This window comes from Cervus canadensis, chromosome 13, assembly GCF_019320065.1.
Source record: "Cervus canadensis isolate Bull #8, Minnesota chromosome 13, ASM1932006v1, whole genome shotgun sequence".
Taxonomy (NCBI): domain Eukaryota; kingdom Metazoa; phylum Chordata; class Mammalia; order Artiodactyla; family Cervidae; genus Cervus; species Cervus canadensis.
Genome location: NC_057398.1, coordinates 39,626,372 through 39,649,272, shown reverse-complemented (window position 1 = coordinate 39,649,272; position 22,901 = coordinate 39,626,372). Strand labels below are relative to the sequence as shown.

Below are 22,901 nucleotides of genomic sequence, written 5' to 3'. Positions count from 1 at the left end.
TTAGGTTTGGAAAGTAACTGTTGTGTTTTAGAGTGAGCACATATTATTTTAATATTTTTAAGGTGTTAGAAAAGCAACAGAAGCCTATATAAATGTTTAGAACTAATTTCTATCTTTGTTATTGTTGATCTTGTGGCCTACAAATATGCCTTTCACACATACATATTGATCCAAAGTTAACACTTATTTATAGATCCATTTAAGCAATTCAGCACAGTGCTTTGCCGAGAACTGATTGGATGATTAAAAACCTGGCAGATCAAAGTAGGTACATTTCCAAAGAAAATTACTTCATGTCCACATTGGAAGCAATAAATTATATCCCCCTCTTTTCTTGCATTAGTAATTAAATCTTTCCAAATGCTAGAAAGCAGCCAGACCACTAACAATAGTTGTATCATGTTCTGGGGCTTAGATGGTTCGTCCTGACTTGAAATGGAGACCATTTATTCTAAATTGATTTCAATGCCAAGCCAACAGGTCAGCCCTTAATGATGAAGATGCCCAGCCCAGCCTCTGGTGGATAAGCCAAAATTAATTAACTCAAGTTGCAGAGTATAGAAAACAGATGCTTCTCTCATGTTGCACAAATAAATGCTTTGTGTTTGGATGTATTCTGTTCTATTCAAAGAATAACAAGTTGGAAGTTAAAACTGTAAGTTTTTCACAGTGGAGCCAGCCTTTAGTAGTGATGACAGAAGCATGAATTTATAGAACAAATTCCAGCAAGTGCATGGAAAACTGCATTATCCCCTCTATCTCTTATTTTGGCACCAGGCCAGGCCTAGGAGATTTAGTTTTAAATCTGGACTGATCCAAGTGCTGATCCATTCCAGAGCAGACCTAGGAGCTCCAGAACAACACCAAGGTTATTTCTAATCTATAGAATCCCTGGAGACCCCTCCCAGAGGTTTATATCTGCATCAGATGTTTGGATTCAGTTCTTTGGCCAACTTGCAAATGGCTTAAGATTACATTGTTCTCTAGAGGTATGTTGTTAGGTGCACTGTTTATCTGATTGTCTGTCTAAACATTCATTCAGAATCCCAGTATTTTGCTTTTCCTTGATTGTGGCAGGCTAAAGGTAGAATAATAACTGCATGGTTCTGATTTCTTTTCAGAATAAATGGCTGTTTGATAAGATAAAGATGTTACCATCGGGTAGTACAACTTCAAATTCAGTAAACAGAAGTCAATCATATGATAATGTTTGGTATTTTTTTTCTTCTGAATCAATGTGAAATAATCCTTGTTTTTCTTTCCTTTCTGTTAGACTGAAAATGATGAGAATGGCCAAGCAGAAAACTTTTCTATGGACCCACAGTTGGAGAGACAAGTGGAGACTATTCGCAACCTTGTAGACTCCTATATGTCTATTATCAACAAATGTATCCGAGACCTAATCCCCAAAACAATAATGCACCTTATGATCAATAATGTAAGTGTTTATCAGCTGTCTCATTTTTAACTTCTAATCCCATACTAGTGTGGAAATTGCTCATACTCTCTTCAGCTTCTTTGTGATATTTTCTGGATGGTCAAAACACCTATTACGCAGGCTTATCATTTTCCATTACAAGTGGTAATTGACTGAGTGGAAGGGAACTTAGGAAAGAAAACATAAAACTTCTAGCTACAGTAAAGTGGTATTTCCTATTGGCTGTCTCCTCTAGAAGGGTGTGAATTTGCTCATGATAAAACAGAGCAAAAATACTATAGTCAAGGAATAAATTAGTTGCAAAGCCAGGAATAAAACCAAATACCCTGGCTCCTAGGCTTTGAAATTAAAGGCAAAAGATATCTATTCTTTTCTACATATTCATACAGAATATGGTAATACAGTTCTTCTCACCTTCTAAAAATTATAGAGTACTATTTTAACCTAGCAAAGGGCTTTTTGCCCTATCACCATGGATACAAAATCAGTTTCTTCTTCTTTTCTAAGGTAAGATGATAGAACCAAGGATCTCAAAGTAATTGATCTATATTTCATAGAATCTTTCCCTTTTCATGGTTATTTTTACAGCAGTCAGGAAATGATACTTAAATTACATGGTCTGGTTTGGTTCTTTTGGTAGCTACTTTGCTAAACTATAAATAATACCACAATTTATTTGAGAACTTATCTTTTAGATAAGATAGGCTATAATGGGGTGTTTTATAGCAGGCTTTTCTGACTCTTGAAAAGTGAAACACCAATTTATTCCTTATTACCTTCTAAGGACACATTTTTATTTAAATCAGTAATATATTATTAGCATTTGCTTGTAACAAAAATTAGATGGTAAAGTAGAAAAGAGCCCCACCCTGGAATTCAGGAGGAACCTGGATTCTATACTTGGTTCTGCTACAAACTGTGTTGTTGTTGTCCAGTTGCTCAGTCATGTCCGATTCTTTGTGACCCTGTGGACTACAGCACACCAGGCTTCCCTGTCCTTCACTGTCTCCCTCAGTTTGCTTACTCATGTCTATTGAATCAATGATACCATCCAACTGTCTCGACCTCTGTAGCCCCCTTCTCTTTCTGCCCTCAATCTTCCCCATCATCAGAGTCTTTTTCAATGACTCAGCTATTCGCATCATGTGGCCAAAGTATTGGAGCTTCAGCTTCAGCATGAGTCCTTCCAATGAATATTAAGTGTTGATATCCTTTAGGATTGACTGGTTTGATCTCCTTGCTCTCCAAGGAACTCTCAAGAGTCTTCTCCAGCACCACAGTTCGAAAGCATCAATTCTTTGGCAGTCACCTTTCTTTATGGTCCAACTCTCACATTAGTCCATGACTACTGGAAAAACCGTAGCTTTGACCTTTGTCAGAAAGTCATATCTCTGCTTTTTAATATACTGTCTAGGTTTAACCTAAGACAGTCCTTTGTGTCTTTCTATTTCCTCCATATATAAAATATGAATCATAAAAAGGTATCTGGCTTAGGTATTTGTTCCCCAAGATAGTATATATGGAAGTGTCAATACAATTAAAAGTATAGTTGTAAGAAACTAATATAGCTGCCTACTAAAGAATTGAAATAATCATTATCCATATATTAAGATTCCTTTCAAAATTCTAAGTTTGACAGTTTGTTGTTCATGATGAATGAGCTCCTTGACTTGAAGACCCCAGTCACATGAGCAGTCTTGTTCTTAACTCACTTTATTTTCATACACATTTCATTTATTCAAACAAGGTGAGTAGAATGCTTTGAAGTATCAGCAGCAGGTAAGCAATGTATTGGAAATATATTGGAAACTATAAATTATATACTTAAGCTTAGTCAATGGCCTGCTGTGTGACCTGAAGCAAATCATTTGGCCCCTCTAGGCTGAAGTCAGTCACTTCTAAAACTATACTAGGAACCCTGAGCTGCCCCCCAGAATTGTCAGAGAACATAATAAATGTGACTCTATGCCATTTTGAAAAATATAAAGTACTAAACAAATAGTCTGTGTATTTTTCAAATTACCCTCTTAACTTCACTTAAATGAGTTCAGGTTGTTTTGCTGTGGAATCCAGGCACTTGCTTATTTAAACATTTTCCTGATTAAGAATCATTTATCTTTTCACTGTTTTACCGAGAGTCATTAGTGCTGCCATCAGTTCAAACGCTGCTCTGCTCTGCACTATATTAAATCATCAGCACAGGAAATAGCACTTCCTGTCTATAGCTGTGAGGAGTGGTTTGACATAAATTAGTCAAAAGGGGAAAAAAAAAAAACTGATTGCAGATCTATCCTACTTTCACCTTCTCAAGAAACACACACACACAAAGAAACATGAGGATAATTGCCCTCACCCCTCACCACTCACTTGCTTTCTGAGATGGCAAAACCCCTACCTAAGGATATTATCCATGGAAGTGAAGTTCTGCTAATTGTCCTCAGGGAGACCTCACATAAGAGTCATGAGAAAGAAGACTTCAATTAAGACTTGATCTCCAAGGTCAAACCTTGAAGTAGAGATTGATAGGAATGTGGAGAAAGTAAAAACATTATGTAATGCTGGATTCTTATGACATTATGGCTATCTTTGTTTGAATATAATTTTTCGTATCTACCAGAAAATAGTTTTACACATCTAGGATGATTACTTTTCTTTGGACATTATTTAATCCACATTTTTACCGTATATGTAAAAGTCTATAGAGCTTTCCTGGTGGCTCAGTGGTAAAGAATCCACATGCCAATGCAGGAAATGCAGGTTCAATCCCTGGTCTGGGAAGATCCCCTGGAGAAGGAAATGGCAACCCACTCCAATATTCTTGCCTGAAGAGCCCGATGGAGCCTGGTGTGCTACAGTCCATGGGGTCACAAAGAGTTGGACATAACTTAGCGACTGAACAAAAATGAAAGTATATAGTTTTATATATGTGTGTGAATAATATAAATTTATATGTATAATTATATATATGTAAAAATACAAATCCCTTTTTTAAAAAATACATTCTCATGACATCTTATGGTGCAGAACGTCTGATCCCTTTTTGTTCATTCCAAAAGCACCCCTTTGAGTACAAGGAACAGAAACATACTGAACACCCAGCACTGTGTCATACATATGTGTTGATTTTTTTTTTTTTTAACTTAAAGTGAAGAGATCTTCAAGTGAGAGAATTAATCATAGAATCATAACAAGAAAAACAAATACTTTGACTCCTCATTCTGAATTCCATCTACTTAGCTCTGCTGTTTCTATAAATGGTTGTGGGTGAAAAAGCTAGTTGTTCCTGCAAAACCCATAAATGCCTAAAACCGGGTCCTCTATTTGTTAACTATCACTATTGAAAGCCAGGCTGTGGCCTTTCCTCTATGAAATGGGAATGGCTACTCTGCCTTCTGAAAACGAATATGTTTCAGCCAACTTTCATAAAGTTCAGAATTTGGTGGGCAGTTTCCTTTGAAAGTTTACATTAAGTGTTCTGCCACTCAAGTCTCCATATGGAATTGTTTAAGAAGTTTAAAGCCAGCAATAAATGCCTTGCCTCAGACATACTGTAAGCCTTTGTCTATTGAAATGCAGCAGCTGTTTCATTGCTTAAACATACCAGGTAACAGCGGCACAAAGAAATAGCAAGTTTATGACAGGCGGTTTTTCCGGACAGGCTACAGGCAAAGCGACAGAGTTTTGTTTGAGACTTTAAAGAAAACACACATATAACACCGCATAGCAAGCACATCTTGATGGCCTCTTCTTCTAGCTCACACTACCAGCAGTTCTCGATCAGAGAATCAAGAAAGTGAATCCAGCTTTATTTGAAAAGTGTTAGTGGCAAAGTGGCACTTAAGTCTGTGTTTGAACCAACAGAACAGCCACCTTTTGGGTACTCATGATTTTGTCCAGTTTCAAATGAAGAAGTTGAGGCCCCAGGAGGCTGAGTGGCTTGCCCAAGATCACACAGCTGGAGGTGGTAGGATCATGACTAAAATCTACCTTCACGTCTTCTCATTCATGGTCTGATATTCTCTCCAGTTCACTACCAGAGAGTGCATATGGTAAGGTTCAGAACATTCTAAGTCAGTCTTCTCAAACTAGGGGGGTGGGCTCTGATCCCCATAGCATATACATAGGCTGTCTTCCCAGAGGGTTCATTTTACTTGAAAATTTGATTAGGGTTTGTTTGAATATGAGAAACAATGTTTTGAATCTTAACTAGTAAGTAATTTAAAACATTGTTCCTCGTTTTCAAACAAAGCCCAGCTAATACGAAATAGAATGTAAAGTTTTATGAAACATTTTAAGAACCAAATATGAAACCTAGAGGCATTTCACACTTGGTGCCTGTGCCCCTGGACCCCTGGAGGTCCACATTCACTCTCCTTGGCCATTGGCCCTTTGGTGGAAAATTAGTAACACGTGCCCTAGTTTCACAACTTACTGTAACTTTAATGTGTGTGAAGTAGAGTGTTATTTTAAACATTCATTATTTGAAGGGAAAGAGCATCTTAAATACCAGAGCACTGATTTGTTTCCACCAGTCAAGAATTCTGTATCCCGCTCAAGAAACAGATCCCAACTAAGACCCAGAAGCCCCACAAGCCCCACTTTTGCTCCCCTCCACCCCCCACCATCACTCACCACCAAGGGTAACTCTCCTGCTTTCTTACATCATAGATTAATTCTGCCTATACTTGAACTTTGGAATTGTACAGTATGTACTTTTTTCTGCCCATCTTCTTTGCTCAACCTTTGTGAGTCAAAGGATATTCCTTTTCAAAGAAGGAAAACTTGGTTGGTCTTTACCAAAATGAAATCCCTGGGAAACAGAAAGCAGTCTCAGGTAGAAATGAGAAAATTGTGAGATCCCAGAGAATCTATAAATTCTAACCAAGCCCCTCTCTAAAGTTTATCACAATTAAACTTCTTAATTAAGATTTTATAGGTGTATTCATGTGAATGAAACTTATCACTGTGCCATTCTGTGGCCCCTCCTGTCTCAAAACAAAAAGGTTTTAAGGAAATGGTCTTCTTAGTAACTGAACTGTTTGAAAACTCTATAAGTATCTCTTCTGTTTGTGAAGGCTTTAAATGGTTTTAGTAATAAAGACAAAGAAGAAAAAGATTCAGAAATACTGCAGGTTGCTAGAGAAGGGTTAAAGTCAGAAAGAGAGGAAAACATGTGGAACATTTTTAATGACCTCACATTCCTTTACACTGAGCAGAACGACATGGTGCAGTAATGCCTGTTTATCTAGCCTGTGGAGTTTGAACTGGAATGAGGCTTTGTGCGTGAGAATTTTTTGGTGAACCTCACAAAGATGTATAGGTTATAAGGTGTTACAATTAAAGGCATAAAGATTCTTTGAAATCTCACATCCAAGTATAATTAGTTTAGGTCATGTTCTGTAAGGTATTTTCTCAATGCTATCATCTAAAAGGGATCCACTTGGCCTCCAATTGTGCAGAATCCTTGATTTAAATATTTGTACCATTGACATACAAACTGCTCAGAAAGTCCCTGAAGTATCTGGAAACTCCCCAAAGTCCCCCCTACCTTTGTTCCAGTTGTAGCATTACAAAGTGAGGCTAGCAGGAGGAGAAGAGTTTCAAATTTTCTTACATGCAAAATAAATGTTAACTTTGCTCTACATGAACTATGTCACTTGATGCTGGCACTATTGCCCTAGCTGCCTACCTCTACATACCAAATCTCAATTTAGACCTTATGTTATAAAAAGAATAGCTTTTGTTGATGGAGCACTGCCTAAGTGCTAGGCATCAAGCCTACCAGGCTCCTCTGTCCATGGAATTCTCCAGGCAAGAATACTTGAGTGGTTAGCCATTCCCTTCTCCAGGGGATCTTCCCAACCAAGGGATCGAACCCAGGTCTCCCTCATTGCAAGCAGATTCTTTACCATCTGGGTCACCAGGGAAGCCCTGGCATCATGCTAGGCAATATATATTCACTGTTTCACTGAATCCTTGCACCAACTCTTTTTTTTTTTATACCAACTCTTGAGGCAGCTCCTACCCTTAACCTCATTTTGCAGATCAGGAATCTGAAACTCAAAAAGGTTAAGTTTTTTGTCCAAGAACTATAAATGTTAGAGCTAGGACTCAAATACATTTTTGAACTGTGACACGTGGCTTGTGGGATTTTAGTTCCCCAACCAGTGGTTGAACCTGTACCCCTATACTGGAAACATGGAGTCTTAACCACTGGACCAGCAGGGAAGTCCTGTAGGACTCAAATTTTGAGCTGTCTCATTCCAAAGAATATGCCCTTAACCACTGTGCTATATTGCCACTTTCTCTTATGCTAAAATCATTCATATTATTTCAGGACATTGCCAAATCTATTGGATAGTAGGTAGGTTTTAACATGTAACATTTTGATGTGGAAGAGTTGATTCAAGGCAGATCTTTGATCAAAATGCCGAAGCAGGCTCTTATTATTTTATTTCGTGGTTTGTTTGACAGTTGCTTCTTAATTCAGATCTGCTTTAAATCTATTCTTGGAAGGACCTTCTTTTAAATTGTGTTTAATAGATTCTAAGTGATACTCCAGGAAGATGTAAAGCTTCAAAAGAGCTTAACCCAACTGATGGTCAATGCCAGGAAACTTGTCTGGTTTTGAGTTTGGAGTCGCACCATCTCTCCAAGTACTTACACACCTCACAGTGGAAGATTTGTGCAAACGTGCATGACTCCTTGGGTACCTACAAGTGTGTTTAGCAGTAAATAAATCTTCAAGGAGGAGAACAGTTCTTAAGCCAAATTTACTGTCTTTTCTCTAAACCTGACTTTCCTTGACTTCCACTCACCCGAACTTCAATGCTTGAAGGGTCTTTGTTCCTTTCTTCCTTGCCCCTCATATCCAAACAGCACCAGATCCAGCTGGTTTTTCCTTTATAATATCATTTATCTGTGCCCATATTTTCTATTCCACAGCAACCTTGCTAAATTAAACCCTTATCATTCCATAAATCTGCAGTGGTCTTCTGACAGAATTCTTTATCTCTACTACCACTCTTGCAAATTCTTTTCCAATCACAGCCAGATTGACTTTCCTAAAACTCTCTTTTATTATTTCACTTACTTGCTTTAAAAGCCTTCCATGGCTCCCCATTGCCAAGTGGATAAAGTTCAAATACTTTTCCTTGGCTTTCAAGGCCTTCACATCTGGCCCCAGGGTTACCTGGCCAAATTTACCTTCTACAGCTATCACACATAAACTTCCCCTTCCACCAGACAGTTGCCTGGATACATCTTATGTATTAGATTGCTTCTACATTTAAATCACTCCTGGTTTACAGAATATGTACAGAGAACAGTTTTTATTTATTTCACAACAGAGCTGTGATTTAGCTGAATTCTCTAATTAGTAGCATTATTTACATGGTTTGATACCTTTAAAAAATAGTGAAAGTTATATAGCAAAGTTACGTTAGAAACTTGTCATTTCTGAGTAACAAATTTAACTACAACCGAGGAATCTTGAGCATCTGACAGGTGTTCTCTTGTCTGCTTGAATTTATAACAATTAAATATACTTGCTTTTGGCCTTTCTTAGATCCAGTGACTCTAGATTAGTGTTAACTTTCTCTTAACAGAGGCACTGAAAAATCCAAGTTGGTTTATTTTTCTAGGCTTAAGTTAAGTGGCATACTTGTGTACCACACTATAATCATGATGCTTAAATGTAAATTATCTTTTCTAGTCACTCAAAGTGAGGCAAGGGGGTCATGGAAAGAGCACTAGACAAGTCCAAAGATGTGGGGTTCAATTTAATGTTGTGTGACTTTGGGCAAGTTACTTAACCTTTCTGAGCTTCATTCAGTTCCTGCATCTGTAAAACTGGGATAATAATACATGCTTCATACATATGCAGTGAGAATTAAATCAGATAACTTGTGAAGACACATTGGATTTCATTGATTCTCACATTCACTTTTTTCCACATTTAACATTTCTGACACGAAGATGCATGTGACACTCAGTGATACCTTGGCATTCTGTTGTAGTTTAGCTGATGGTGGTTTTCCTTTCTTAGTGGCACGTAAAAGAGTGGTGTGTCTCAAAATCAGGGGTGTCTTAGACTTGATGAAATGCAGTTATTGATTCTCTCTCTCTCAAGGCTGTGTGACAATGCCTCCTTTCCATTCTCATCCTGACACAGAATGCCCCTCCCCAAAGACTCACATGAATTGTTCATATTTTAATTTGTTTTCTTATATGGAACTTTATGTCATATAAGCTTAACTATGGAACCTTATGTCAGTCTTCATCACTGTTAAGCTCCGGAAACCAGAGAATGTATCATTTTTTTTTGGTAAATGAACTTGCATAATTATATGATTCTATATTTAATAAATATTCACTTACTGGTACTAATTCCACTTTTGAGACAACATGGAAACCTGGGGTCTTCATAGTATTCCGGTGATTTTTGGTAAAAGATCGGTAAAGGGCTGAAATACCAAGGAATACATAGCTTGTGTTATTACCTAAGTTTCCCTACATCATTGTTTCCTACTGAAAATACCACCACTTACCTCCTGGTACTTTCCCTTGTCTATAAACCAAGCAGCCACAGACAACATTGCAGAAATGCTTGTACAACCAATAGGCCTTATTCTGACGATGGAGGTTTGGTCCTCTTTTCAACTACCTGTTTTTCTTTAGTATCAACAGCCATAAGTCAGAGAGGGAAAATTGTTACTGGCATTGGGAGACTAATGAAGAAAGAAAAGTAAACATGCATGATGTGTCCCCTTTCCCAGAGTGTACTTTTGTGGACTTTGTCCATAGGCTCTGAACCAATTTATCATTCAGTCACTCATTCATTTCCATTTTTCACTTTTCTGCGGTGACTCACCAGGTTAAAGATTTCATAAATTCCGAGCTCCTAGCACAGTTATATTCTTCAGAGGACCAAAATACCCTGATGGAGGAATCTGCGGAGCAGGCTCAGCGCCGGGACGAGATGCTTCGAATGTACCAGGCCCTTAAAGAAGCCCTCGTGGTCATCGGTGATATCAACACAGCCACGACATTCACACCCGCGCCACCACCCGTGGATGACTCCTGGATCCAGCATTCCCGCAGGTAGGAAGATAGTGCCCCCAATGCCAGAGGCCTCCCAGCTAGTCCAGAGTTGTTTTCTGAATGTGGTTCCCTAAACCAATATGAACCTAAAGCAAAAAGAGGAAAAGGAATATTTAAGTTCAGGAGGGAGAGAGAGAGTCAGATAGTCTCAGCTCCTTTCAAAAACAAGCACAAAATACCTGGACAATGGCATGTTATATAGCCATTAAAAAGAGTAAGTACTGAAGTGAAAAGACAGTCCAGTTAATGTGAAACTTAAAAAAAATTTAAGTTGTAGAACGTTGTGTACAAAAAAGCAATTTATGCACATATATATATATATGAGAGAGAGAAGATATTATAGAATATAGATTAAAAGGATACCCAGGGAAAGATACTGGTTGTCTCCACAGAGGAAAGGGTGGGGAAGGAAACTTCCTTTCACCTTTTACCCTTTTATAATATCCCTAATGTGTATCTGAGTTAGTCAGACAATGCTTTTTTCAACGTAGTCAATTATAACATTTTTTAAGGATGACTTCTGATGGAGAAGGAAATGGCAACCCACTCCAGTATTCTTGCCTGGAGAATCCCATGGACAGAGGAGCCTGGTGGGCTACATACAGTCCACGGGGTTGCAAAGAGTCGGACACGACTGAGCGACTTCACTTCACTTTCTGATGGAAAGGAGGATGGGCAAACTGCTGTCTCTCTCTGTCCCCAGGTCCCCCCCTCCAAGCCCCACCACCCAGAGGAGGCCGACGCTGAGTGCACCCCTCCCGCGACCCACGTCCGGCCGGGGACCCGCACCCGCCATCCCCTCTCCGGGACCCCACTCAGGGGCGCCGCCAGTACCTTTCCGGCCCGGCCCATTACCTCCTTTCCCCAACAGCAGTGACTCGTTCGGGGCGCCTCCGCAGGTTCCGTCTCGGCCCACCAGGGCCCCTCCCAGCGTCCCGAGGTGAGTGTTCTGCACGCAGCCGAAGTAGGGGGTTCGGGAGCGGGATGCTCATGGGTTCTCTTCTCATAGCGTGACAGACAAAATTGATTTGGAAAAGAAAATGGCAAAGATACTGTCATACACGTTTGTGGTACCCCCTCCCTCCGGAGGGGAATCATAGGAAGATTGCTGAGCCCATGACTCCATTTAGAAACCAATATATGGACTACACTCTCCTTTCTCTACTGGCACAAACTAAATGAACCCCAGAAACTTAGGTTCAGATGAATGACGTTTTGACGGCTGTTTGTAGAATTTGACAGAGAGCTTTGAAATGAAAGAGCCAGTGGCTGGTTTGCTGCAAGCTGTGTGCTCCCTAGGTCACCAGAGCATCACAAGCTAAAGCCTAGCCTCTTCTATTACCAGAGGAATTCTATAAAACCACTGACTTCAAGGAATATTATCCATCTGCCCTCCGAACTTTGACCCTTAAGCCCAATGTTACTAACTTTAATGTAGGCTGAGAAAAAATCTGGCTGATCCATCTGCAATTGTTTTTTATTTTAACACAAACATATGACTTCTGTGTACAGTCACTGACAATAAATAAGACAGAACATTGTACATTTGAATAATACATTTTGGCATTTATAAGCAGATTTTCAGGCTTAATTGTGAAACAAAATAGCTAATAAATAACTGAAACTTGAAACATATATACCACATATATTTGAAACTATAGTCTCACCTTCATACATTTACAGTCAATATATTAATTAGAGATTTTGAAAACAGGGAATTAGGGTTTTTTTTCAACATCAGAAATTTAAAAAGCAAAGAAAATAGCCCATAGAGAAAGCTAATTTTTTAGAAGTTCAAGTCAGAGGATTAAAATATTTGTATATTCCATGAAGGAAAACCTTACTGTGCATGTACTGTCAAAAGAGAAGTGATTTCTGCCCACCCATGAAGTCTGAGTCACCTCACCCTCCGATTACAGTGCTAACATTTATTTCAATCTTCAGGGCTGTTGGGTGTAATGAAGAGAAGAAGGGGCATCTTAAACCACTGAACAAAGGGAGGTGTAGAGGAATAGAAAGGAATGTGAAATCAGATTTGATTTGCCACAGGTCTTGGGCAACTCAGACTGAGCCACGAGTTCCTCATCTATGAAATAAAGACCCAACAAGGTTGTTGCCCAAATCATATGAGATGGGGTATTTGAAAGAGACTGTAAATTCCGGTGGTTGTAATTGCCATCACCACTGTGGTCCCCATCAGAGAGGATATATGTACTCTCAAATCAGTTTTTTTTCCCTCTAACCTCAGTAGATTTTATTTATAATTTACTTGGAACTGAGCTAAATTCTAGTAATAATAAAAATGATAATATTTATTGAGCTTTCAATGTTTGCTTTGCGTACGTGTGTGCTCACTTTAGTCATATCTGACTTTGGTGGCTCAGTCAGTAAAGAATATGCCTGCAATGCAGGAGACCCAGGTTCGATCCCTGGGTTGAGAAGACCCACTGGAGAAGGAAATGGCAACCCACTCAAGTATTCTTGCCTGGAAAATCCCATGGATGGAGGGGCCCAGTGAGTTACAGTCCATAGGGTCACAAAAGAGTCAGACACGACTTAGTGACTAAACCACCACCCCCACAACGTATGCTAGGCACTGTCCTGAGAGCTCTGCACGTACATGTTTGTTTAATGCTCACAACAACCCCACGAGTTAGGTGATTGTCCATTGTACAAACTAGGTGAAGAGGTTAAGCTGTTTGCCCAAGGCACTCAACCCGGCCCTAACAGAGCTGGGCTTCAACATCGAGCAGTCTGACTCCAGAGCCGAGTCTCCTAACCACAATGTCAGGGTTTCTCCACCTCAGCGCTACTGACGCATTTATTGTGCGGGCCGTGCTGTGCATTTTAGGACATTTAGCAGCATCCTGGCCTCTACCCACTGGATGTCAGTTGCACTCACCAAGTTGTGACCACTGAAAATGTTTCCAGACATTGTCACTGGTTTGGGGGAGTTAATCTCCCACCCCTTGAGAACTTCTGTACTACAGCATTCAAAAGACTGTCCCTTCCATGTAATCAAGCATAAAGGTCAGCACTGAGCCTCACTTATAAGCAAAATTAAATTATTGTTTTAGGAAACTTAAAATTGACTGGGAAAAGGTCTGCCATTGTGCCAAGAATGTATGGAGGCCATTGGGGGAGGGCTGTTAGAGTCCCACACAGGAGCCTTGAAGACAGCTATTTTGTCTGTTTAGCTATAAGAAGGAACCAGAGCAACTTGGGGATGCCTGTCTTCAGGAATGAAAGTGCATGTCTTTGCCTGCTCGCTTGGCTGCTTCACCTCTTGGTTTCAGATAAGCTGGCTTGCCAATACCCTTCAGAGATACTGCTGAATGCTAAATTGATTTGTGAAGCCAAGTGGAGTTGCCCTTGGTATTTCTGAGCTTGCTCACGGAGGGTAGCCGGCAGGAATCGGCCTCCGGAGCCTGAGCTGGAGAGGGAAACCTCCAAGTTTCAGTCGTCTGCACTCGGGAATTTATAGGACAACAGTTGTGTTACTCAAAATGTTTAGAGTATTCTCAAGTTAGAGCCAGACTTAATTTGATCTGGCCTTGCAAAGAGTCTCAAATGTAAAACAGAAATGAGAGTTCTGAGTAAAAGAGGAAAGTTGGTTGTTTTCTGCTGAGCCTTCGAGTTTCAGTGCCAGCTCTGCGCATTGGGAGGGAAATCCCTGGAGGGGCAGGGGGGTGGTCACCTGAGAGAAAGCAAGAAAGACTCTGTCAGGATCCTTATGCCTATTAAAGTTTAGCTTTAGATGGAGAATTCTGACCACATAAAGTCTGTTTTTAATAAAAGCCAGAGCAGGAATCCTACCAAATGCAAGCCAGAAATGAGGTTTAAGATTTCAAAAAAAGAGAGAGGAGAGGAAAGAGAGACAGAGATAGAAAGAAAGAAAGAAAAAGCTGAGGGAATTCTTGTGGAAACTTCACCTTGTTCTATTTATTTATGTATTCTCTTTTCCCTCCATGACTTGCCTCCATTTTCTCTATTAAAATCTAAAAAACTTGAAATGCCATTATCCATCATCTTCAGAAAACCAACCCTTAGCTTTCCAAGAAGGAAATTTAATTTTTTTCCCCAGTCCTTTGCTTTCTTAAGGGCCCTTTCTCCCCTTTTATCTGAAACCAGAAACTCATAATATGACAAGACAGTACAAGGGGTATCCCACCAGCTCCCTGTTGGGCTTTAATATTACAAAGGCAAAAACTGAACTTCTAGCAGCAAAAGATTCTGCTATTCATTGTGTGCCCATGCATAGTTTTCTTCTAGATAATTCACAATTTCATTAGCAGGTTGTGATCTTCACTTTTAAGAGCATATATTTATTATGACCCTGTTTGCAGACATAATGAAAGTGCTTACAGTTGTACAGAAACCATGAGTGTTCTGGGTGTGTGTGTGTTTTTAAAGTGATTATTATTGTATCTTTCCATTCCAATGTAAAGGATGAGGAAGGAGAGAGGCTGGTGGAGTCATTTTTGGCCCAGGTTTTCTCAGCTGCTCAAGCTGTTCTGGTTTATGTGCATGGAGCCTTTCAGTGAGGGAGCTAGAAATATTGCAAACTACATGCCTGCTTTAATTAATTCCTTCTGAACTAGGGAAGCATTTCTGTCCCAAAGAGGCTCACCAACAGGGATGATTCTGCCATTAGAAAGTTGACTGTACACAAATCTGACTTGGGGAACATTTTCTATTGCTAGAAGGTTTGGTGTGTCCCCCTCCTTTCTCACCTCCGTCAGCTTCTCTGCAGGGGCTGAAACCCAGTTGGAAAACCCCATTTAGTCGTGTCCTTGTTTAGCAAGATATTCTTAAACAGACCTCAGTACCTCTTTAGGGGCCCTATTCTCTTACTTGAAGGTCCTAATGTTTGACCAAACACTAACTTTAGGGCTGATATAGCTATTTTCAGTTAACAGCTTCTTAAAATTAGCTAATTGGGAATCACAGCCTTTGACATTAACAGAACAAATTAACTGAATCAGAGTGTGTTTTTCCTGGCAACGGTGAATCTGGCATTATTTTATTCATTTGTCTTCTCCCCTTTCCTTGGACTAAGCTATTTTGCAACGGTCAAAAGGGGATAAGGGTGGGAGGAAGGGTCTCTATCCAAGGAAAAGCAGACTTCACTTACATCATCACCCAGTTTTCTATTTTAAAAAAAAACAAAAAACTTTTTTTTAAAAATAGAAGTCCTTTCTTTTAACCACCCCCTGTCTCCAAGTCTGATGGTATCTTTTAAAAATGACACAAGTGAATCAGAGGAAAGGGTTAGCTTTTACTCCAGTTCATTCACATGACAGAAACACAGCATGGATATCAAGAGTGCTGCACGGAATGAGTCTCTGGGGAGGTCCATGGTGATATTGGGGTCCCTGCCTTGCAGGGACAGCCCTAGAATAGCATTAAGCTTACCACAGGGCTTCCTACTTGCACTCCTTCCATGACTTAGTTTCCCTGACTTTACATGGAGCACCTTGAGAGTCTTCTCACAGCCCCACATTCTCAGCAATTCACGGTTCAACTAACCATAGCAAAAGATACATCAGTTCTTTATGTGAAGAGACAGTCCATGCATGCATGTTCTTTTCTTTACAGAGGTAAAAGCCCTTTATTCCCTTTAATCTTGTTTTAAATGGTTGACCTTGATGTCTTCTGTACCGTATCTCTTTTATGCATACATATTTTATGCATTGATTTAGCTGACAGGTAACACAGAATCCTTTTTGCCTAGGGATAAGGCTCCCCTGTTTTATTTTGTTTTTAGCCAATCCCCCAAATTTTGAATAAGAGAAAACCTGTGATTCTTATGAATGTGTCTTTGCATCCCTAATATCAAGGTTTGGTGCCATGAAGGACGAAGCTGCCGAGCCTTGAAGTCGTGGGCTCAGGGTTCACGGACAGTTAAGGAACTTGTGGGACTAGCCTGTGTCTGACTCCTCTGCAATCATGTTCTGGAAACATCCTGACTTACTCCCTCCTCAACAGCCCTCTAAAAGCATGAGTTCTTTTAGCAGCTGAGTGTCTTTGGACGAATGATGAATTCGTCTTGTGATTTCTGATTTCAGCCATGAGCTTTTTATTTTCCTCACCATCTTTCTCCTTTAAAGAACAAAACAGATAAATTTATGATTAGGTGTTCTGATTTTTCAGGAACAGTTTTTATATTTAGCAACTGGATTTAAAAGTCAAGCAAGGATTTTTACAAAGTATAATTGCTGAGACTAGAAACAACTTCAAGGCGTTCTTTCTGATTCTTAATATTTGAGGCATATCATGAGGCTACTATGTCACAAAATTTGTTACTGAAACCCCAAATGTAATTAATAACTTGTTGTAGGTTTACCATGAGTTGTCATGACGCTTAACATATTTTCATGAACATAGGAATTTGGCCACAAGATGTTCACTAAGGAAAATGTCTTTAATTTTATTTGAGCCTCTCTATTAAATATTTCATCAAAATCATTCAAATACCACAGTGATTCTGGGTGTAACATAATAATTCACTAAAGTGGATCAATGGTTAATGTCAAAGGTTTTCTTTCTTCAGGGTCTTGGTTTCATTCTAGTTCGAGTGGAAGTAAATTAGTCTGGTGGTTTCCTTCTTGGGTCTAGCAAACTTGAGTTACTTTACACAAACATCTCCATCCCACCACAGTCCAGACTGACTGGCAGTCTGTTTAGGCCAGGCTCAGGAATGTGGGAGCTTTACAGCTGTGTCAAGGTAGATTTCAGATTGCCTTTAAGTTTTCAATGTGCTCCTTACCTTACTTTTTCAAACATCTGATATTGCAGGAGGGTACAAGAAAAAGGAAAATAAGAAAGGATCTACATGAGACAGTACAAAAAAGCAGGGCAATAAATATAATAATAGACCATCTACCATCTCAGCCCCATGGTAACTGGCACTGAGTTAACCAAACAACTTCTTCTAGGTCCCTCAACAAATAATAGCAAATAGCTCTGTTATTGTTCTTGTTTGGGGCTCTACATTGCTAAGCTTCAACAATAAAGGGAAAGCCTTTCTGAGTTTCAGGGCAGCCCATCCGCCCCTAGTTTCACCTGATCGAGGAAAACAGCCAGGACCGGAGTCTGGCACAAGAGCCCCTGTCCAGTGAAAACCGCACAGTCAATAGTTATCATTCGTCCTGTAGCCAGTCAGCAGCCAACTGTCACCAGCTGGAATCTGCTGAATGTTCCTACATGCAAGTTGATGTCAGCTGAAAGAAAAGAAAACAGTTCTACCCAGTGTAAGCAGACCCACAGTCTTGTAGACTCATGCAAGCTAGTACTTCTGTTTCATCACTGCCCTCTTTTGTCTCCATCACTGTAAGAAAAGAACGGTTTTACGGGGAATGATTTTTCATTTTCAGGCAGTTACGATCAGATGGCATGTTTTTCAATGACTTCAGAGATTCATGGCACAGCATGATCCATGGCTCTTTCACCTCTAAATTTTCTGTAAGCAGCCAGCTCCAAGAATGAGCTTCTGGACGCTTCTTCTTCCCTCTGATTTATCAGTTACAAGGAAAAAATCAGAAGTGAAATTTAGCTTACTAGAGCCCCTTCAGCCAATAAATATCCAGGAAATTAAACATGAAAATGTAAATGCTGCATTTTTCACTCAGAATATGCATTATATGCCTACCTCCAGTTGTATGAGAGAGGAACTGAAAATTTAACTGAGGGTTTGATGGCTGTTGTCTACTTGTCATAATTTTTTATTACTGCTTAAATAGAATTTTTAAATGTCGGACGTTGAAACCCTGAGCTTACTGTAGCCAACATCTTGTAACCATTGTCTAGGGGAACCTCTGAATCTAAACACATATTTACACCCTTTAGTTGCCAAATGAAATCCATCTGGCTTACTTAATGCTATTTCCAAAAGAATATTACACTTTTAGTCTGGCCAGTATTTTTAAATGTAGGAGAGGAGGTGGGGGTGGGGGGGTGTTGGAAAGGCCCTGGGTTTGTTAAGAATCTGCCTGTGTACTGATGCCACATTACCAGTATTTAGATGAAGTTTAAGCTCATGTGGCAACTTTGACCAGAAATAGAATTCCTACAGAGGGCAGTGTTGAAAGCCACAGGCAGGCTCATCATGGCATAATACTTTCTTTTCTTTCTGGCTACTTTTCAGGCATCAGAGCCACACGGTAGGCAAATCCACAAACAACGAGTGCTCTAATTTCTGAAATTATTTTTTAACCATTCCCATAAACACCACGAACTGTCCACTCCTGTTTTCCAGCCAAAATTATCAGCTCACATGAATTGTAGAAAGAACTCATTCCATCCAAGGACCAGAGGGAAAGATGCTTAATCAAAATGGTAAATGGCAAAATTCTCAGTTGCTCATGGTCAATGACAAGGCCAGGCCTTCTTGATTTTAATTGCTCAGACACATGAAGACTTCATAAAGTCAGCATTTTCCCCCGTTGGGATTAAACACTGAAAAACGAGATAATACTGTTCTTGCTGCTGTTATGAGAACCCAACCCAGTAAATGTGTAAGTTAATATAAAATTTAGAAGTAAACTTTATCCTTTTTCTGTTTTTGTTTTGTTTTTGAGAAAGAGAGAATAAGGGAAAGACTAGATAACCACCAACTAGATATATCACCACAAGTGAATCCCCAAGTGTCAATGGCAATTTTGAAACCCAGGAGAAAGGAGACCTCAGGTGGCTCTGAATATTATTTGGAAAATAATCTTATTTTACAATCAAATATGCCAGTTGCCTCCACCATGTAAACAGATACCTGTATTAGGTTTCAGATTTTCATGAGCAGCTTTATCTACATTTCAGTATATTTTACATTCATCTAGCATGAGACTTTTTATGATAAAAGGAGATGGGAAAGCCTGTTTTAAAGATATTTTGCAGCCCAGAGAATCTAAAATGGAATTATTCCACTTGGAAATGGATAATTATGGAAGGTATATTCTGTACCATGTGCATTTTTAAACTTTATATTAGGATTGCTTTTGAAGCCAATTTTAAGAGTGAATGCAGTTTTTCCCTCAAATAAATCTCCTCCTAGTCTCGTGCTCAGGTGTTTTCGCCAGAAAGTCTGCACTCTGCTTTGCCTTTTAGACCACCATTCATGGAGTGAAGCTATAAAAATGAGGAAAACGTCTACTTATTTCTAAAAGAACTAGAATTTCTTTTTACTTCTTAACAGTATTGGAAAGTATTTTAATAACTAAAATAATAAAACTTCATGTGAGGCCAATGCTACCTTAATTATTGCCTCTTGGGGTGGAAAATTAAGGAAACATTAGTAAATGTGTTAACTAGAGAAACCACTGCAGTAATTTCCCTCCACGTAACTGGGTCTAAAGTCACAATAAATCCATGCTATACATATCCTTTGAAAGAAAGAAAAGTTACAGTTTCAGCTGTAATAGGAGTAGTATCAGAACTCTCAGGACTGAAATTAATGGACCATAAAAATCCCTGCAATTCATCAGTGGACTTTGATTAACCTACTTAAATGCTCTCCAGTTCAGTTTAGGGATCTATAATGAGGGTTGTTGATATGATTGCTTGATTTGTTTTAATATTTCAAACACTCTAAACTACCCCATTACCATCTTAATATTCTAAAACTAATAAGAATTTGGAAATTCATTTTGAAGCACCGTATCTTTGAATAAACATGTTGAAATCACGTTTCTCGCTTTTGCTTAAAACTTCGGTGTGTGATTGATGACATCTTGTAGATTTCCCTCTTTTTTTACTATACTCGCCTCCTTCAACCCAGGACCCTTTCCATTTGATATATAGTGTTTATTCAGTCTTGTGACTGAACAGCACATGGGGCATTCATACCAATAACCATTGTTACTGTGTTGTTCCCTTCCCTGTAGAGCCAGAAGTCTCAGCAAAATATTCTTGCGGGTCAGAGGGAATCTTTGCAACTTACAAATACTTTCCCAGTCTCTGTAGACTGTTCAGGATTCTGTCAATATGTTGTTATTTTTATCATTAAAGTTAAGTTTTACATTTTTGTTTGTGGATTTCATACCACTTATTAAAGTGCATTTTGAGATACAAAAATATGGAGCTAGAGTAAGTAAGGTAGTGCTGATCACTGTCTCCAGTCCAGAAAGCAATGTTAAAGCAAAAAGGCAAGGTTTTAGGACTTTTTGTCTCTAAGTTAGGCCCTACACCCAGTTACATAGGGCAGTCTTCCGTTGGTTACTTCTGTCGGACACCTGCCTTCTAACTGTGTTTGGCAGGCCCGCCGGATGAGGTAATAATCAGAAGAAAATGTTCTGGTTTTTTGGCCCCATCCACGTACAAGATTATTCAAAACAGTTTGCTGTGAGTGAGAACAAAGATGCTTTGAGATCCCTTAGTCTAACATTCTGTGGGGGTGTGGAGGAACAAAACTGTAAATTTTTTTGATCCCTTCTAGAAGAGTGGAAATATAAATTACATCTGCCTTTGCCCATCCTCTCAGTGATGGTTACAGACAGATATATGTAGAAATGAGAGCCTCTCATTTGTAAACATTCTAGCTTTACTCTCTCCAGCCGTCTTCTTGAGCACAGCTCCCATGGTCATTACAGCAGTGTTTTCCTAAAAGCATATTTTGTGAACTATTTCTCCAAGATGATGGCAGTTTTTTGTAAGACAGATGCCTAAAAGACATATGGTTTTCATAGATTTTTCCGTCTAGACTAGCCTTATTTAGTGACTTTTGGCCTGAATTGGTCTAGTTAAAGTTTCTGTAGGAGCTTGTATAAAATTTTTAAATATGGGCATACCATTAAGGTGTAAAACAAAAAGTTTGACTTCTTATTGGCAAACGATTAGAAGGGATTGGTTGAAAATTTCCTTCAGGTTAAGTAATTGTGATCATACTGTGCACCCACTCGTCCATCCCTCTCCCACAACACTGTCCAGAATGGAAAGGCTTACCCCCAAAATCCGGTAACTGTTAAATTCATATACTTCTCACTGTTTTCCTGAGTAAATTCTTTGTATTCCAGTTGATGTGTGTGAGTGTGTTAGAAAGCTGTAATTCTTTCTGCAGACTCTTTACATGGCCCAGGGGACCTATGATTCCTTGCCCTTTTAGCACCAGTTTTTATAAACACAGCATTTCTCTCATTTTAAAAAAAAAGCATCCAACAAGCCGCAAAGTAAAGGAGAAGAACATTCAGGAGTTTTTGTAGTGCCTTCAAACACCGATGAAGATTTCATTTTAAAATGGCAGTTTTTGAGCCAGCGTCAGAAGACTCATTTAGAAGCAATATGATACTTCAAGAAGAAAAGAATAATTTCTACACTTGCCCAGAAATCAACTTTTTGCACCCTGACACCACAGATCCGTGCCCAGTTTAACTGCATCAGAACACGGAGAATTGTGGAAGGGAGAAAATGTGGGCCATTCTGTCTTCGCACTGAGCATTTAATTGGACTCAGTCACATATTTGTTCACTGACATGGCAGCTTGCAAAGCACACCACCTCTCTGTTTTTATGTTTGCTTTCAGTATTTTTGTTTTTCAAGCTTGAACTCTAAGGCATGTTAGAGCTCCTCCTGCTGGAATTTTTTTTAATCACTGGGATTCTAATTAGTAAACGGTACCTCGTCTCCATTTTTTCCTCTCGGGCTGATACATGACCAGAAAAATACCATGTGGTGCACTTAAAACTGGCTTTTTAATTCACTAGATGTCACAAGTCAGGCAGAAATGAAACCTTGGTATAACATAAATCTTCTTTAAATCTTCAGATTCCTCATGCTCCGTTTCTGTTGTTGTTGTTGTTACAAAAATAAGAGGAATTGGAAAGTTAAACTTTTGCATCTGTATTTCTATGTACACATTTACCCCCTTTGAGGTCAGGCCCCAAGTCAGATACTCATGCCCAGAAGGTTCTTGCTGTCTGTCAGAAAGGAGGAAAGGTCTTCCCCACCTTTCCAATGCAGAAGTGAATTTTACAGTTTCATAGAGAGATCCAGTGTTGCCTTTTTCCTCCCCATCCTTGTTTCTTTGCATTTCTTCTCCCTGACTTGAGATGACAAAGCAGTGTGCATCTCAGAAGTGAAAGTTCGCCTCTCCCAGTAGCTGGTCCTTAGCACCTCCTTCCCAACCTCTCCTCCTTCCCCCAAATGTCTGAATTGGCCAACCCCCTCCCCGGGTGCCTGGTGTGGGAGTGAGGGGAAGGGCAGGGAGAAGAGGACAGAAGGCGGTGAAGAGGGTTGGGAATAGCTTTGCCCCAGCTACCATCAGTGGGACTAGGTTTCTCCATACATGCATGTAAGTTCTTAGATCTCTTTGGGGATTTCTTGAAAGAGAGAGAGAGGTAGCGAGGGAGACAGAAGGAAGGGAAAGGAGGAG

At 39.5% G+C, this 22,901-nt stretch overlaps 1 protein-coding gene across 11 annotated transcripts in view; it reads left to right on the top strand.

The window, feature by feature from the left end:
- The window catches only part of DNM3 (dynamin 3), a 619,318-nt gene that overhangs the window by 578,145 nt on the left and 18,272 nt on the right, over positions 1-22,901 (top strand). For 9 of the 11 annotated variants that reach the window (XM_043486187.1, XM_043486184.1, XM_043486188.1 and 6 more), the window contains 3 exons: positions 1,274-1,438; positions 10,314-10,540; positions 11,244-11,480. In XM_043486187.1, the coding sequence (XP_043342122.1) occupies positions 1,274-1,438; positions 10,314-10,540; positions 11,244-11,480 (629 nt within the window). Of the gene's footprint in view, positions 1-1,273; positions 1,439-10,313; positions 10,541-11,243; positions 11,481-16,380; positions 19,782-22,901 lie in introns of those variants that run through there. The other 2 variants (XM_043486191.1, XM_043486185.1) reach the window with 1 other exon arrangement.